Source organism: Agelaius tricolor, unplaced genomic scaffold (assembly GCF_023055355.1).
Source record: "Agelaius tricolor isolate 1412-34295 unplaced genomic scaffold, bAgeTri1.0.p SCAF_1, whole genome shotgun sequence".
Classification (NCBI taxonomy): Eukaryota; Metazoa; Chordata; class Aves; order Passeriformes; family Icteridae; genus Agelaius; species Agelaius tricolor.
Genome location: NW_027269261.1, coordinates 87205827 through 87224671, shown reverse-complemented (window position 1 = coordinate 87224671; position 18845 = coordinate 87205827). Strand labels below are relative to the sequence as shown.

Genomic DNA, 18845 nt, shown 5'->3' with positions numbered 1-18845 from the left:
AATGCATCTAAAGCAGAAGATAAAGCATATCTGGAGTAGGACTGATATTATAACAAGGGAGATTTCAAATAGCTTGTATTGCTGCATGAAACATCTGTTTTAACCAGCCCTTCCTCCTGCCTAATACTGTTCCTTGATTAGGCACTTCCCATATGCTGAACTAAATTAGGATCTTAATGTATGTGGTAATTGTTTATTATTATGATAACAATATTTTAAAATCTGATTTATGTTGATAGTTATTCCCAGTCTTTCTTCTTACTATTGCATTAGAATCAGAGCATGTGAAACATCTTAAAGGATTTCTGAATTGCATGTGGCATATATCAAGTAAAACAATAAAGATGACCTCCAAAGCTGTGGAAACTGTAGTCTTTATGATCCCAACTGAGAAAATACAAGCAATCTTGTTGATTCATTCTCCATCAGTGAAGAAAGAATGGATTTTATATTTATCAAATAGAAATTTGAATCACTAGTCTTAACCCTAGAGGTTGTATACAGAATGTAAATCTGTCAATCACGTTAATGAACTCACAGCAACTCTTCAATTATTTCTGCAAAGAGACTTGAGAATGTGTAATTTTTGCAGTATATAATAGCCTGACATGTTGAGAAGTTCCAGAGTTAAGTCATATCCACTGAGAGTGCTCTGTCTCTGTACTACAGACCTGTGTGGTGGTTGAAGCATCTTTGATGTTCTCAAACCTGCTATTAGGAAAAGAAGCGAAAAACTCCAAACCTGACTAGAATATTTCCTCACTTTTCTGCCTGCCCTGTTACTTCAAATACTTTTTTAATGTTATTCTCATGGAATACTCACCGTTTCCTCTAGCTGATGGTTCCTTGAAGAACTGGGATGCAGTATGAGGGACTGTCTATGTAAAATAATGTCTTACTTTGATATTAGCCAGGATTATATCCTCTTTAATTTTTTTTTTTTTAAACAGAGAGGGTATACTGAGAATGTACTAAGAATATATTGGGAGAGACTGGTCCTAAATTTATTTGCCATAATTACAAGGTTATAGATGTTTAGTTTATATTTGCATTTCAGAGGAACATTGTTAGTGTTCCTCTTTATGTTTACTTTACATTTACTTTGACATTTACTTTACATTTATTTATAAGTTTTTCAAGCTTTAAATAGAATATTACTTTCCATTTTCATTGACACCATTGTTTTGAAATTTTTAAATTCTAAAATGTAAATTGAAATGATAGTAAAAATACATTCACTCTGTGACTGAGCTTAGAATATAAGATAAATAATTCAAGTTTGATGTGAAAAAGATGGGAAAAAAAACCAGAAGAAAGATGCAAAAAGCATGAAGCACCTTTTAACACCCGAGGTAAATGAAACTTTATGCAGTGCAGAAAGAGTACAAACTAGACATGGGTCTTTCAAGAGCACACAAAAGTTTTTTTCTTCAAAATAAACCAGTGAAATATTGGGCATGTGACTGGATGCATAGAAATGATGTATCCAGAAAATGCTTGTAGATGCTTCAAGATTTAAATATATTTTGAAAGTGGGATACTCAAATCAATTATACTTGCTCCTCACATGTATCACAGTAGCAGTGGACAATACTTTATAGTGGTGGATGAAGTGGAAATGTGGCAAGATTGTAACAGAGGAAGATAAAAGGTCTCTGACAGGAATTTTTTTGAGCACCTTTTCATCTCTTTTCAGTCTGAATGATAAATGTTAGAGCTAAAATACATCTTAATACCTAATTTTTAGTTAAATTCCAAAATACTAGCAGGTAAAGGTATTAAGCATACTAATATGTAAAAGTATATAATTAAGTGAGCTGAAGTCCCTGGTGGCTCTGAACCAGTAGAGGCAATAAATAGGTTTACTGATTTGGGAGATTTATTCTTTTTTTTTTTTTTTTTTTTCCCATCTGGAAAGATAAAATCAGGCAGGTTTGTTTTACAGGGAATTGGATTTATTTTGTCATGACAGCATGTCATGCAAACACCATCTGTTAAAAGTACACTTGACAGTTCACTGGGGAAAATAGAAGCTAAAATCTGTGCCATGTCTAACAAGGCCTGTAGACATCCAGGAAGATGAGTTGAGTTCCAGACACAGGATGCCTGTCCCAGTCAGAGAGATAGTATTTCTCTGGATAAGCAAGAGGCTAAACCACCCTGCCCTGATATTGGTGTAAGAGTGTGTTTACACCTTGTGAGAGTAAAGTAGTGGCTGACAAGAAAATTTTGCAAAGGTTGTCATCCATGTGGGAAGATCATTTCATTCTGTGCTATGACTAAGGTTTCATTTGGCATTTACTGATGTCCCAAAGTACTTATGCATTTTGTATATACCTAGATCTGTACAAGGAGATGGCTTCACTCCAATGTGATGTGTGATGTCCTTAAAACACGGTAGCAAAGATAGCATTCTCCACCTTGTATAAAAGTTGTTACCACAAGGTTCATGGTTAGTAAAGTTAGTAAGTTGAATAACGTATCAAGTTGTTTTGTTTATGTTTGTGTTTTGGTGATTTGTAGTCCAAACTGAATCTCATGTCCACTAACATAGCTACAGGTCTCTGCTAAAAGTAGTAAATATTTGACTTTTTTTTTTTTTTTTGAAACAGTGGAAGAAATATTAGTGGGGAGAGAATTTATTTTAAGAAACATCAGTGTAGAAGCAGGCTGCTTTTGTAGCGTGACCAGGTTTTTCACTATAACTGCATTTCAGTGCTGACACTTTTCAAGCAACTACAAGATTAAACTTTCAGAATAAAATATATGAATACTCACTAGTATACGCTTTCTCTGAAAGCCTTTATTCACACACAAAAAGCTTTATCAATCTAAGTAATATTAGTGAAATTAGCAGGATTGAGCTCTGGTGTAGAGATGGTGAATTCCACATGCTATACATGGACAAAAGTCCAGATGAACTGAATTTTTACTCATGTTTGGCTTTTGTATTCAGAAGGAAATATTTTTTTTAATTTACACCTTATATTTTCAGTTGTGTCTTCAAAGCAATTTTTGATATCATAATCTTTCTGGATTTAGTGTACAGAACAAGAATGCAGGGCAATGAGTAGTGTTAAAAAGATATGGATAAAGAGATGATTTCTGTATTCTTAAAGCATTCTAGATAAAAAAACCTAAAAAACTGTGTTGAAATATACTGTAATCATTGCAGCTTCTCTACAGAAGACCTGACCTGTGCTCAGGTCAAGAACTATGGTCCATAATAGTGCATTGTCTCAGTTGTATTTTTATAGTGCTGTAATACAGTTTTTTAGCTCATTAAATCTTCTCTTGTAAATCTTTGAATTTCTATATAAATGAATTGTCCCTGAAGCTGCCAAATCAGACATGAAGATTTATAGCTCTTAAAATCTGATCATATGTATCCTATTTGTCACCACTCCTTTTGTTGCTATATTAAATTTGAAAGCATATCACTGTGTGGGAAAACCAGCTGCTTTTTACATCTAAGCTCTCATCACCTTTCAGCTGTAATGCTTTCATCTCTAATCCACTCAGATTTATGTAATTTATTTTGTGCAGCTAAAATATTCCAATTAACTTTGTTTTGTTTTGTTTTAAATTCAGGAAGAATGCTCTGCCCTTTTCTTAGAAATTTCCCAAAAATCTTCTAAGATGGAAAATATGATTCACAAATTTCTACTAGTTCTGTTTTTTGTGGAGGAAACATAAAGACTGGAGGCATATAACTGTACTGGGTTTGCCCCAGCTGGGTCCCAGGCACCCACCAAAGCCTCTCCATCACCCCCCCTCCACAACTGGATGGGGGAGAGAAAATACAAGCAAGAGTTCATGAGTTGAGATAAGAACTGGGAAAGATCACTCACCAAATACTTATCATGGGCAAAACAGACTTGAATTAGGGATGTTGCATTTATACTAACAAAATCAGAGGAGAATAATGTGAAGTAAAGAAAGGCCTTATAAAGATCTTCTCCCACCCTTCCCTCCTTCCCAGCTCTACCTTTTCCCCCAGATGCACAGGGTGATGGGAATGGGATTATGTTCTGTTAGTTCATCGCACGTTGTTGCTGCTGCTCAGGGAGGAAGCAGCTCCAGCATGTTGTTCTTCTCATGGGAGATAATTCTCCATTAACTTCTCCAATGTGAATCCATCCCATGGGCAGCAGTCCTCCCCAGACTGCTGCAGTATGGGGTGCACTCCTGCGAAGACAGGCTGCTCCAGTGTAGGTCCTGTACAGGGACACAAGTCCCACCAGCAAATCTGCTCCAGCATGGGCTCCTTTCTCCACAGGTTTGCAGGATCCTGCATCTGCATCCCTGTGGTTCTCCGTGGGCAGCAAGAGCACAGCTGCCTCACCATGGGCTGCACCAGGGGCTGCAGGGGAACCTCTGCTCCAGTGCCTGGAGCACCTCCTGCCCCATCCTTCTGCACTGACCCTGGTGTCTGCAGAGCTGTTCCTTTCACACATTCTAACCCTGCTTTTCTCTGGCTGCAATTACAACTGCACAATCACTTTTTTTTTTAGTCAGTTATCCCATAGATGTTATCACCATTTCTAATTGGCTCAGCCTTGACCATCAGCAGGTCTATTTTGGAGCTGCCAGAGACTGGCTCTGCTGGACATGGAGGAATCTTCTGGCAGCATCTCATAGAAGCCACCCCTGTAGTTTCCCCCCCTCGTCCCGGCTACCAAAATCTGGCAATGCAAACCCAACACAGACTTTATGTCAGTTCTTCCTTTTTTCAGCTGGAAACACCATATGTCTATATGTCCAGGATAAAAAGCACATGTGTGTTCAGGTTTTCTGAATATTTGGTCTTCTGCTTTATATCATTTATTTATGATAAATAACTTTTAACTTCACATTTTCCTTAATTACCATTTCAGGAGTGTAGTAGGAAAAAGGGGGGACACAATGTTCAAATTGTTTTGAATTTTGAGAGTACCATAAGTCTGGATATCTATATACATGGTATTATTTAATTATCTGAGAGTCTGGATGGAGAAAAAATGGAAGGAAAAAAGAGTGGAAGAGTATAAGTTACCTTGTCTTTCTCTTCTTAGCTGAAAACAAAAAATAGAGATTTGAGCCTCATTTGCATGAACACATATTCAGCTGGCTAAAAATGCATTGTTCAGTGGGGTATCTTGTATATTTTTTGAGATTAACTTTATCTTCAGCTGAGGTAGTGATTGGTCAAAAGTTGGGCTCAATGATCTTGGAGGTCTTTTCCAATCTAAATGATTTTGGGATTCATAAAAATATTCCTGCTATACAATTCTACAGTATCACAGTTGGGTTCTTGCCTTTTGTTTATTTTAAATCTTATTATGAATAGATTTTATTATGAAGATTTTATTTTCTCTTATCTTAACCTTACAGTGATCTGTTGTGAAGATTTCAGAGGGTGGTTTCATGACATGTTTCTTTTTCCTGTCTGAGGAAAACTTTGAATTCTAGTGTATTCATAAAAAGAATGATTGTTGGAAATCAATCATTTCCCACAGAAGAACAACTTTTTTTTTACCATAACAAATGAAAATAAATAATACATAACTAAATCAATTATGTGAGGATTCTTTTTGGTAACAATTCCACTGGTTCAAGAAAAAAATGTCAAAATACAGTTGCATTCAGGCAATGGCAGTTTATGTATGGGAAATGTAAAGAGTCATCTTTAGAGCTGCATGTCTAATGTGGTTTTTCTTTACTTTACAGTGACCCAGGGTGGGGATGCAATTGCATCTGATACATGTCCTGATCCTGGAATTCCTGAAAATGGGAAGAGGGTAGGCTCTGACTTCAGGTAGGTCCATTTCATGTTTTTTACTATGAGGATAGTAAAACATTGAAGTTTGTGAAAGAATTTGTAGAATCTCCATCCAGGAAGGCATTCAGAGCTCAGCCAAGCCGGTCTCTGAGCCCTCTCTTCCAATTGGGCTTGCTTCAAACGGACTAGATGATGTGCTCTTTCAATCTTCTTTATTCTGTGAATCTGTAAATGTCATAAATGAATCTATTAATTTCATACAGCTTTTATGTGTTCATGATACACGGTTAGCCAAACACACTCTCATCTAATTGTGGTCCAAATCAGTGGCATATGAACAATTGTTAAAAAACAGCAGCAGGTTTAAGAGCACTGATAAGCTCAGAGAGGGTAAGGAAGAAAATTACTTCTTTTCACCTCTAGGGGGTAGACTGTAAATTCAAAGAGAAAGCAAACTAAAGTAGTTTTGGTGAAACTGGTTCAAAGATCCAAAGTGTGAATCCAAAGAAGAGCTCAACCACAAATTTCTCAGCAATGCATAAAGATGCCAAGAGGGAAAACCCAAAAGAACCTTAAAGCTCAAGGTACATTTTAAGATATCCAGGGGAGTCGAATGCCAAAGACCTCTGCAAACCACAGTTAACTATATTTTGAACATAGATTCTTAGGAATGAATGTGAGTTAAAGGTATCTTAAATGCCTGGGGCTTACTTATGAGCATTGCTTGTGCTTACTAAACTGACAGAGTAAGGCTATTCCCCTACCTCTTTCATCCCAGCCTCTTATAATATTTTCATTTCACCAAGTGTATCTTACTGTTCATGAGGATAAACGAATGCATAAGGTGCTCAAAAAGCAATATCATATAACATAAATAAAACATGTTGTGTACTTTGATCACATTAATTGTGTGCATGTTTTGGGCCTCCAGTTCTGAATATTATTTGAGAGAAATGATAACAGTTTGTTTTCCACCTAAACATTACTTACTATCTGAAAAACTCATTATACAACAGCAAATGTTTTGCGTGTACTTTAAAGTTTGTTAATATCTATTTAAAACATATCTATCTTAAAGTTAACTGTCTAAATCTAGAAGGATATTTAATATAGAAATTTTGGCTGGAATTTGGTTTTTGTTTCTCTGAAATGACAAATCAAGCTCTTCCACAGGAGAAGGGGAAATAATATTTCCTGCTGCTTGCATTTCTCCAATGTAATAAAAGTACTCTGGAGAGTAAAGAAAGGCAATGTTTGGTTTGGTTTTTTTTTTCTTTTCTAAGTGGCAAGTATAAACAGCAGAAGGAACTATTGTTCTTGTCAGGAGAATGACAACTGTGAATATTAATCTGAACTAAAACATGTGAAAATGCACATTATTCAAAATCTTTTCCAGTCTACTGAAAGACATGTTATAAGTGGGATTGATGGAAAGGCAGAGGGTTTATTTTCCAGGCAGCCTGAGACCCAACTGATTCAGTGATGACAAGTTCTTTGAAAAGGGTTTCACTGTTTTCAGCATAATAATGGCATTCATTCTAATATAATAGAGCAAACAAAGAGGTACTGAAATCTTAACCTTTTCTTCCTCTCCTCCTGCTATGCTTCTACTGTGTTCATTTCAGGAAGTAGGGAGATAATTTTCAGTGATTTTAAAACAATTAAATGGATATTTAGGTTCATTTTGGGGGAGAAATGACAATTCAGACTTGGCTAGAGTAATAAGAATGTAATCAATACGATTTTGAGGTCAATATCACATTTTATATTTATGTGAGATTGAAAACCAATAGATTGTTTAAATGAAATCTGAAATGTATCTAAATACTGTTTCAGCTCTGCTTAAATATCGTATGATATGTGTGGTAATGTGAAAATGCAGTCATTTCCCACAATTTCACCAACACTTGTAAAACAAATGGCTTTTAAATTTCCAAAATAGATTTTGAAAATTAAATTAAATTTTTCATGTTACTATTTTCTTTTTTTAAATATCTTCTTCCAGTCAAATTTTAGCCTTCTTTACAAACCCACAAATTATTTTGGATGGAGTTCAAATTTAAAATAGAAAAAGAAAAATGAGGAAGCAGATTTCTTCCTTGTGTTCGAAGTTTACAGAGAGAAGTACCAAAGCAAAACACAAGACTTCTGGTGCTCACAGATTTGCTCAGTGACTATGGAGGTAGAGATGAGAAAAAAAAAACCAAAACAAAAAACCAACAAAACTCCCCAAACTCAATTAAAACCTTTCATTCTTAACTAGTGAATATTAAATGAACTAAGAATTTTCTTTGAAATCACATATCAAACAAGCTATAAGACATCTTCAAAAGGATGTCCCCTTTTTAAATGGGAAACTGTCAAGATTAATCAATGGAGAGACTCAGCAATTTCGATGTGAGAATAGTTTTGTTGTAGACTGTGATCCAGATGCATCCCCTCTCCTGAGAGGCTTCTTTAGATCCATAAGGAGCTTTGCAGTACTTTGTGCCTTGCTCTTTAATGTGACATTTTTTGCTATGTTTCTTCTTTGTTTTTATTATGTTGTATTCAGCATATTTATTTTGTGTCCTTTAGTTTGTGTTCAGATATTTCAGAAGATTATACCCACTGTGTAAAACATATCAAGTTCACATTAATTGCCCTTAGATCCTTAGATACAAGCTATTTCCAGAGCTTTAGGAAAAAATACCCCAACCCCCTGAAGTACTTTTGTAGAATAATATTGAAACAAATTGAATCATCATGAGTGTATAGCTTAGTGTGTAATGTTTTATGTATACATTAATAAAAACTTTAAAAGTATTTCTACAATGATCAAAACCCAATCTAAATATAAAATCCTTACCTTACTTCATTAGACATAATGAAGAAACAGCATGGAGGGAGATGAACAGGAGGAATACAAATAATTCCTCCTGTTCATCTCCCTCCATGCTGTTTTTTCTTTCTGAGGGGGATGTTCAGCTATTTTAAATTATAAATTGCTGTTGGAGACAGCCAGTAATTATACATTTAATTTCACTCTATGTTTTTGTATGTGCACAGTTTTGTAATTCTCCTTATATGCCTTGATAGTAGCAAACTTAAAGGAAATGTTGCTTTTCCTGTTGCTTCATGCATCATTACACTTGTGACATGGTCTCCATCCAATATGATTTTTAAATACTTTACATCTCAATTTCTGTTTATCACTGCTAGGTAACAGTTTGGGTTTTTTTCCCAAGAAAAAGAAACATGGAGATCCTAATTGTAGAAAATAGGAGGAAATGCCATTAAAAAATGTGTTTATGGCATTAAAATGTCAGATTAATGAGTAATATTTTCTTTACCAGTAAAATAAACTAAATTTTATTAATTTGAGTTTTTTTTTTCAAAAACTGCTTGGTCTCTTTTTCTGAGGGCTTTAAGAACGTTCCGAAGATTATGACAAGTATAAAATAAAGACAATTTTAGAAACTTACATTACTTTTCATGGATTTTATGCCTTTTGCATAAATTATGGAAGAAAAAGGCCAGTATTTTCCCTGCCTTTCTGAGTTTTTTCATTTAACAGCTCAAGAACAAAGTGACAGGAAAAGCAGTTTTTAAAGCTTTTTGAGATTTGAAGCATCATACTAAAGCTTTTAAATTAACCAAAAAAAAAAAACAACCCTATTCAAGTTTTCTGACAGAATGAAAAAGTACAATAGAACCACATAATATCAATAAACAATACAGTTAGCATTTATGAGATTGTCTGAGAAACTAAGAAAATACTTGTCCATGAGGGGTGGGAATGAGCTTGTGAGAGTGAATGGCATTATATGCAGTTCTTCCCAGCACAGTTTTAAGCATTGAGCCTCCTGAGTGCCATATAGCAATCCCCTGATGTTTAGGACTCAGCAACTTACAGAGACTAAACTGAGAAATCTGCTTTGTTGAGTTTACTTACTTCATGACATCTGACTGTCAAATACAAATTTTAAAAGTGCAAGAAAACAAACAACAGAACCAGTTAATTATGATGGGGAAGAATGTCACAAATAATAAATGGAGCCAGATATGTAAATACTGTTTAAGAAAATTGTCTGTGATATAGACCGTAAGTGTATACAGTTTTTGAAAATCTTCATAACAATTGGGCAGCATAAATAATTCCAAAGGGATATATTTCAGTGTTACAAGTGTAATAGTCAAATTTCAGTCCTAAACAATTTGTAGTTTAATGAAATGTTTTAGAGGAAATTTCAACAGCGTCAGGAATAGTTAATGAATTTCTGCCACTGAATGAAATTAATATTTCCTGGTTATATGTGTTGAAAAAGTTATGTATCTAATTGCTTATTCTCTCATTTGAGTGAATATAGCCATGTTGAAATTATCCATTAAGTAAATTCGGTTGCCTGAAATAATTGTGCTTATATATTTTTTAGATAAAACATATATCCGTATATTCATTGAACTTGTACTGTAAAAGAACAAACTTAGTGTCACCATTGTTTTGTATTCCTTAAATGGTGGGCAAACTGAATAATAGACCTTTTCCCTAGAGTATAAGTTGTAATTTTATGAATACAATATTGATAGAGTAGAATATTGCACCTGAATTTTTTTGTTTGGGTCTGGAAATATTATCACTTCACAATATTTACATTTATCTGAGAATGTTGATAATAAAATATATTTAATTCCTTCCTTCTTTCTCCCCTTTTTCTCCTAGGGTGGGTGCAAGTGTACAGTTTTCCTGTGAAGACAATTATGTACTGCAAGGTTCTAAGAGCATCACTTGTCAGAGAGTGACAGATACACTGGCTGCCTGGAGTGACCACAGGCCAATTTGCAGAGGTAACTGCAATTCTTTGGAATTTTTTCGTGAAGTTTGGAAGGGTAATTTATAGTTTCTGCTGCAATGAAATTTAAAACTAAGCAAACTAAAACAGGGAAAAATATCTCATGTATATGTGTATACATGTAGCTTGAAGTATGCAATCAAATGCGTAGAAAGAGTATCAATTTAGGGAGCAAATTTCACTTAAATAGTTTTCATTTCACTTAGTCTTCCTTTTATCATGATAAACTTACTTTAAGTAGAACTAATTAGTTAGGTTTATGTTAATTTTTTTCTAAATTAATTCCTAAATATGAGATTCTCACTATCATGCTATGTTTTTATCAGTCACAGATATTTACCTAGTCCTGATTTTTCAGTAAATTTCTTTCTGTTCATCTATTTTGCTCAACTTTACATAAAACCTGATGTATTTCTAAATGGTTTTGCATTTAGACCCCCCCTGCTTTAAATTCCTGCCCACCTCACTTTTAAGGAGGAACAGGGGAAGTGGCTTTTTGATACTTTGTATGTTTTTCCATTGCAATCTACTGTCTGTAAGAAAAACACAGAAAAATATATAAATGCAGCAAAAGGACATCAAATCTGAGGTGTATAGGAAAAAATAAAGAATGGACCACACCGGGGGTCACAGGCAGAGAGGCCCAGACACTGCTTCCATTAGCTTGGTGCTGATGTAAATGCTCCCAGTTTCCTTTAATTCCACACAAAAATCTTACAGCAATCCATTCCTACTTCCTGTAGGCAGAATACAAGGCTATCTAACATTTTTATGCAATCTTTTGCAATAATTCATTTCCTAAACAGACCTCTGGGCTCAACTTCAATTGTCTTCTTTCTTGGCTTTACTCCTTTCCCCTCCCCATCCTTTTAACCTTATCTTAGAAGTTTGAATAGGAGAAAGGTAAAGGAGTAACAGTTTGAATCAAAAATCTCTCTACAAGGGAGATGTTTCTCAGCCTTTCTTCTTTGAGGACAGCTGCAGGAGGGACTGACTGGTGTTTTTATCGCTACAAAGTTGCACCTCTGGATTAGTGTCTGCTGTAGCTGACCTTAGGCAGGAGGAATTGAAAATAAAGTAATAGATTGTGTGATAGTTATGGTCTTGGAGGTATAGTGTTTCGAGCAGTTACTAGAAAGAAAATGCCCTATATTTCAGATCCCATTATTTTGTCCTTGTTATTCCCTCAATTAAAAGAATATAGATTGCTTAATACAGCAGCAATGTGTCAAGCTTTTGGTATTGTTAGTAGGCAGCATAGTGTGGCATCCTTAAATGAGATTAGCTTTTTGTGACACTTAGGGACATAGTTTAGTGATGGACTGGACAGTGGTAGGTTAAGCCTGACACTCGGTGAGCCTAGACTTTCCTAACCTAAGTGACTCTGTGACTTTCTATTTCCATGTTAAGTACAGACACCTTTTTAATAACTGTTAAATGATGCTTTTGTAGAATTTCCTGTGTAGATGAGGGGTTTGTTTAGACTTCTACTGGGATTGTAACAGAAGATTTCCATGTGAGATATCTGAGACTTAAATTGGTGAGTGGCTGTTAAGACAGTTTTGGTCATAAACATAGAATCTTAGAATGACAAGGGTTGGAAAGTGTAGTGGTTTTGATTTGTTAATTTGAGATTTTACTAATTTTCAGATTTTTTTAATTAATGTGTTGAGTGTGGCAGTTTTGGTGTTGGCTAATTATTAGTGTACTTTTTGTTGTGAGATAGGATTAGGAGAAAGATAAAGTAGGTTTAAAACTTTAAAAGGGTATAAAGAAAATTTTATTAATAGTAACTAAAAGAGAAATAGTAGTAAGAATTAAAACATGACAGAAGGGAACTTAAAGATCATCTAGTTACACTCTCCCTACATACATAGACAAACATTTTCACAGAAAATGGAGTCCTAGTTGATTTATCTTGTCACAGAATTATAACAAGTTTTCAAAGTCTAGTCTCTAATATCATAATAAAGGACCAAGTTTTGGTAGTAAATTATGACGTTAGGATAGAAAATCTGATAGTTTCATCTAGTACCTTTTTTCCTATTTGTACCAATCACACTTCTATTCATGGAGAAGATCAGGCTTCCTCCCAGAAGTTCATAAAGTAAAAAACCACCATATTACATGCTTTAGAATGGAGGCAGCCACAGAGAGAGATGAAAAATGAAATTTTCTAAAATAAGATATATTGTGTGTTTTATTCCAATATTCAGAAAAAGAATGACCAAGTTTTTAAAGAATCTAGTCATTCCTCTTGCCTGTACTGAAGTAACTCAAGTAACTGAAGGGATTCCATCAGAAGGTAGTGGAATATATATGGATAGATTCTGAGATTTGTATCTAAGAAATTCTACAAAGTTTGTACATAGAAATTTTATGATCTAGACTCTCTGTTTAGTATGTTGACAAAGTACTGTAAGACCATAAGCATGACAATGACATTTTGAAATATTCTTGAGTTCTGTAAATCTGTGTCACTGGAAATTATATGTCTAAATATTTTAAATACTTCTAGTTACTTAAATATTTTCAGAAATTTGAATTTTCTTCTAAAATCTATCCTTAATGCTCTTTTAAAGATAACTGAATATGTTAAGTAATATATTTTTAAATGCTGACTATCTGGGTTTGCTGAATGTGGCAGAGAGATTGTGATGGTTTCAGAACTCAATCTGCTTTACCAAAGTCAGACTACATACTGCCTTGAACCATTTTATATTTTTTTCTTTCTAATTATATTTCCTGTGGTGTAAAGATCTAAGACACCACAGAAGGTCATGTTTAGGTTAAGGACATACAATTACATAAATATTGAGATACATGTGTTTCTTTCTCCAAGTCATGGGGAAATCATAAAGGAAAGCATGTACTGGCCCTTACATTCACAGGTAGAAGGCTCCCTCCATCCATTTGGAAAGGGTAAATCTTTCTCCAAACAGAGTATTGATATGATAATTTTGAGTATTTAATCTACATAAAGTAAGAATAAAATATTGTAAATGTTGGGCTGATTAAATTGAAAAGTGCTCATTTCTTCCCCTGTAGGTAAATTTTCACGATTTTTTTTGTCTGGCTGAAATATCGTTAAGGGCAGATTGTTTTGGAATATATCAGCATATTAACACTTTCATGGCAAGTTGTTGCTAATGCTGTGGCAATTTTATAATATTTATTTTAAACAGAGCATCCAGTCTAAGGCAATCTGGTTTGTTGGTTATCATTTTAGCTAGAACATGTGGTTCTAATTTACGTGGACCGAGTGGCATTATCACATCACCAAATTATCCGGTTCAATATGAAGACAACGCACACTGTGTGTGGGTCATTACAACAACTGATCCAGAAAAGGTATGCTTTTTCTCTTGTCTCAAGTGAATTTTGGATTTGTCTTAAAAATATTTTATATATATTTGCAGAAATGCATGAACACATGCAAGTCTGTATGTTCATTTAAACACAAAAAGGAACAGAGCAGAGTTATTACAAAATTACACTGGGCACTAGAGAGGAGAAAAGTAGCATGTGTGAAAATTTCCACTCAGAGTAATAGGTCTACTTAAAATTTTCAAGTTTTAAATACATTTTTAATGAAGTACAGAAAATCATAATCAAAATTCCACATTGCTAATTAAGTTAATAGTGAATTTTTCATGTTGTGCCTTGATACTTAATCTCTGTTGAATCTTAACATAAGATTTCTTGTCATAAAAACTGTACATTACATGTAAGTATTTTGAGAGTTGCTGTTAGTTATTTACTATCTACATATTTTCTTTTCAATGCACTGTTTTCCAGTAATGATTCTTAATACATAACTATGAACTAGTCATCTAATTATGCATAAGGTAGTGGTTATAACAGAATATTTGTACTGTTTTTTCTGTAAAATCATTAAAGGATGGAAACACCCTACCTGTAGGAAAAAAAAGAGAAGTTAAAGAAGTACTTTACTTATATTGTACTTCTGTGTAATGAAATGCTGAATAAATGACTTGCTATATGGCAGGGAATGTATGATCTATATGTACTTTCATAATTGCAAAACATATATTTCCTGTGCAGCTTTTTGGAAGACTGTATTCTTGACTTCTTTAAAGTAGTTAAGGAAAAAAAAAAATTATCTTACCATAATTAAGTGAAAATGTTGAGCTGCAGATAAGATAAATTTCCTGCATGCTTTCATAGCATATTTTTGAGATGTAAATGGTGTGGCTTTGTGAAGTTAATTAAATTCACTTTTTTCTTAAAGAGGATTCAGTTTGGTTCAGTAAAGATGTGTATTCAGGAAAAACGGGCAAAAGTACAAAACTGCTATATTGAGAAATATTTTATTGTAGTGGGACTTGTCGCAGAACAGAAAAAGCTGTTTTCAGTTCCAAACTGACCTGTTATATTTTATTTAAAATAGCCATTAGATGTGAATATTTCTCCTAGAAGGCCTTTGACTTTAAAATAACTGCATTTTATAGAAATTATTAAATTACTTTACATTTTTAAATATAGAAAAGCATTTAAATTATGGAAAATGAATGAAAATTTAATCTACTCAAATTTATATTCAGTAGTGTGCTGCCTTGTCAATTTTGCAAAACACAGTATATTTTTGTAAGAGAAAAATTAAATGTGTATTAAAAAAAAAGTTAAAATTCCCGCAAATAGAGGAGCGTATCGGCATCTTCATGCTTTCTTTATTCAGTTACTTTTAATTTTAAGTAGAAAAATTGGTACTATGTTGTTAAACTGTCCAGATTGTGTTTTCTATGGGACTCAGACTTTCCTATGAAAACCAGTAAACCCCCATCTACTACAATAATGCACAAGTTCTCTTCATTCTATACAATGTATCTTTCCCAGTGAATTTAGAATTTTAGTAGTGCAGAACTTGATGAGATTGGTGTGGATTATTTTGGACTTGAAAAAACGCTACTCTTAAGTAGAGATATTTGGGCAGGTTGCTAGTTCATCAGACAGAGGAATCAACAGGAGGAATTGCACACCCAGACAGATAAATCATGTTATGTTCAAAATTAAGAAGTCTGAGTAAACACTTGGAGCTTTTACCCAGAAAAAATTAATACTTGTTATATCCACCTGTGTGGGAGGTAAAGGCATGCTAACAGACACTGATAATCACAGCATGAGGAAAAGAGGTGTAACTTTTAAGTCATTTCCAACACCATGGGCAATATTGGATGGGTTACCTTTTTATTGAACTTGGATTTGTCTAGCAGTGCAAGCAAGGAAGAATTTTCTTAATTTGATATCTCTTGGAAAGACTGTAGTTGCTTTAGGACCAAGATGACTGTAAATCTGAAGTATTAAAATCAGACTTATTTAAGGCATACGGTATCTTTAGGTAGATTTTACATAAAGTCTACATCATCTTTATCAGTATTGGGATTTCTATCTCCAAATAAATGCATTGGGAGTTAATATATACTCTTTATGTTAATAGAAGATGTGAAAGAAAATCATTTTACTTTACAGATTATCTGACTGAATGGAACACTACTTCTTTTTAATAAAAAAATATTGCTAGCATTTTAGAATCTATAAACTTTAAAAAAATCAATTACCAAAATAATTTTCAAGTTTTCAAAACAATCAAATTATTTTAAGATATGCTGAAAGTTTTGCAGGTTTTCACCCTGTCACTTCAAGAGTGACAGAACTCTTGAAATTTGAACTGTGTATTGAAGGTCTGATTTTACAATTACTTTGAGGAATCTACTCTTTTGACTTGCAGATTTGAAAATATTTATCAGAATGCTTAGAGTCCTGTTGATTTTCTTTTCCAGGAAGCAGACACCTCATGACATATTGATACTCTGTATTTTAAATTACTTTTGACTTACTCTAAAAGTGAATTTGTGGCCTTTTATCAGGTTAGGTTGCAAGTAAAATTTTAAAGATAAGATAGTGTTTCCTCTTAACATAACATTCAGTGAATTTTGAAGAGGATAATGCAGTTAAAGAGATTTCCTAGGTCTCCTTCCAGAAAAAAAAATCCCCCCCAAAATCCCCAAAGAAAACAAAAACCAACCAAACAAAAACCACCCAAAAAAACCATCCCAAAACCATAATGAGCCAGAATTATTTTTTTTTTTTTTTTAAATGGGAAAATTTTCTAAAATTTGCATTCTGGTGCTGGCAGGGGGACAGATTTTTAGTGCCAACTCAAAATGAAAACCAATTTCATCCTACAGAGACAGTAGCATAGTTTCAGGTCTTAGCTAACTATATCAAGATCATTTTAAGTTAAATGTTTTTCTAAGATTTATTTGCCTTTTTCTGAGCAACAGAGAAACCTAAATTTGAGTCTTCTCCTGTTAAAATGTATTCCTGCTTATTTCTTCCTTAATCATTTATTTGTTTTCTCTGGATCCCACTTATTGCAGCTTTTGATCAGCAACCTACTGAGTCATTTATTAGACTTTTATTACTTGCAAATACAACTTTATGGTGCTTTTCTGACTGTGTCAAGTGCATGCTGTAATTTTTTACAACTCTTCATTGTTTTAGTTCTTCTGTTATACAATTTCTCAGCTTTCTAGAATCAGTAACTTTGAACTCTTTTGAGGACCTACTGATGTGTTCTCTTTGCTCCTTTCTTACTGTTAGTATAATCTCATTAGATTATGTACTAACCATGCCTCTACCCCTTGCTGTTTCAATTCCTTCTCCAGACTGTGGATACTTACTGCATTGGATTTCCTGCTGTTTTCACTGTTTTATGATAACATTGCAATGGCTCAATTTTTCAGCCCCAGTGTCTTTTGGACGGCAAGATTTGTTGCATTATGGCATTGTTGCTTCAGCCCAGATGCCTAATTTTGCCCAATATTTTCCTGACTGATTGCTGATTGTGGTATAGTGGATGTGCTATTGGCTGCAATATTGCTGAGTTTAATGACCTGGTAAATAAAGACTGTGTCCCAGTTACAGGAGTTTTTATTGAAGGCTCTACTTTCTGCACAATACAAAGCACAGATATATTGAGTATTTGTTTGAGCCTAGCAACTTCCTTCTTCTATAAAAAGTAAAAGTTATTCACTACAATTGACACAACTGAAGACATTAATTATAGTGAGAGTGGGAAACTTCATGTACACTTTTATGGGTCTGAGCTCTCTGGTATTTGAATAAAGTTGGATTATGCCTCAATATGTTGGTATAAAAATACGTTGGTATAAAATGGCATTTCTGATTTATTGCCTTTCAAAGCATATAGCTGGGGAACTTCAAAACAACATTTTTGTTCAGAAAATCTTTGCCCAGTTCACACCTAGGGAATTCACATACTGTTGCAGTTGATTTTTAGATAATTTATTTTAAGATCATTTATTCTTGCAATATGCTTTAAAAGAGCAATCTTACTAGGTAGCATATGGTAATATGCAGGGGGATTGAGTGAGATTATCTTGCTGATTCATGGATTGCTTCAAAAGTTTGTGGTAGCTCAGACATGATCTGTTAGTGACACTTGTCTTCCATGTAAGTAACTTATGTATATATAATGTTCTGCAATGAATTCAGAAACTGTGTTTTTTCCCATTAGGAGACTTAATATTAGAGTGGGATTTTTGAGAATGTGCCCTTAAAAAGGGCATATTTCATTTCTTCAAAGTTTCATTATAGACAAGGCTTCTGTCTCTCCAAATGACTGATCAGATCATCCTGCCACACATAAAAGGAGGTTTAGCATCTACAGAACCTGCAGTGTAACTATATTCTGACTGGGGAAGAATCTCTTGCTGAGCACCAGATAGCTCATCCCTAAGAGATTATTGCCATAATCCTAAAAAAAAAAAAATATCTGAAGAATTTATCCTCTCACTCTATGTCACCCTTTTAAGTTGCAGACGTCTTGAGGATCAAAAATATGTAGATCTAGGAACTACTTTCACTAAACTTTTGTGTATTCATGGCAATGTACCACTTGTGATTACTCAATTACTATTTCACAATTATTGGATTGATTTAATAGAGTGAAGGACAGTCATTGTGAATTTAGGATCACCTCATTTGCACATCGTGTGCCTTCTGCATCATACAAATACAGTAACAACTTTCGAAAACAGATATTTCCCATGGCAGGTGGAAAATGAAAGCAATTTGTATTCTCTTATCTCCTTCATACAGTGTTAAAGCTTTATGCCATCTGTGAATGTACATGTTCAAATTTAAACTTTTTTTTATTTTTATTTGCCAGAATGGCATCTTTGATTTTAGGGGGCTATAACATCATT

General features: G+C 34.0%; 1 protein-coding gene across 2 annotated transcripts in view; it reads left to right on the top strand.

Moving 5' to 3' along the window:
• The window catches only part of CSMD1 (CUB and Sushi multiple domains 1), a 1073555-nt gene that overhangs the window by 740722 nt on the left and 313988 nt on the right, over window positions 1-18845 (top strand). For both annotated transcript variants that reach the window (XM_071442193.1, XM_071442195.1), the window contains exons 8-10: window positions 5710-5797; window positions 10464-10588; window positions 13823-13944. In XM_071442193.1, coding sequence (XP_071298294.1) covers window positions 5710-5797; window positions 10464-10588; window positions 13823-13944 — 335 coding nt within the window. The remainder of the gene's footprint in view (window positions 1-5709; window positions 5798-10463; window positions 10589-13822; window positions 13945-18845) is intronic.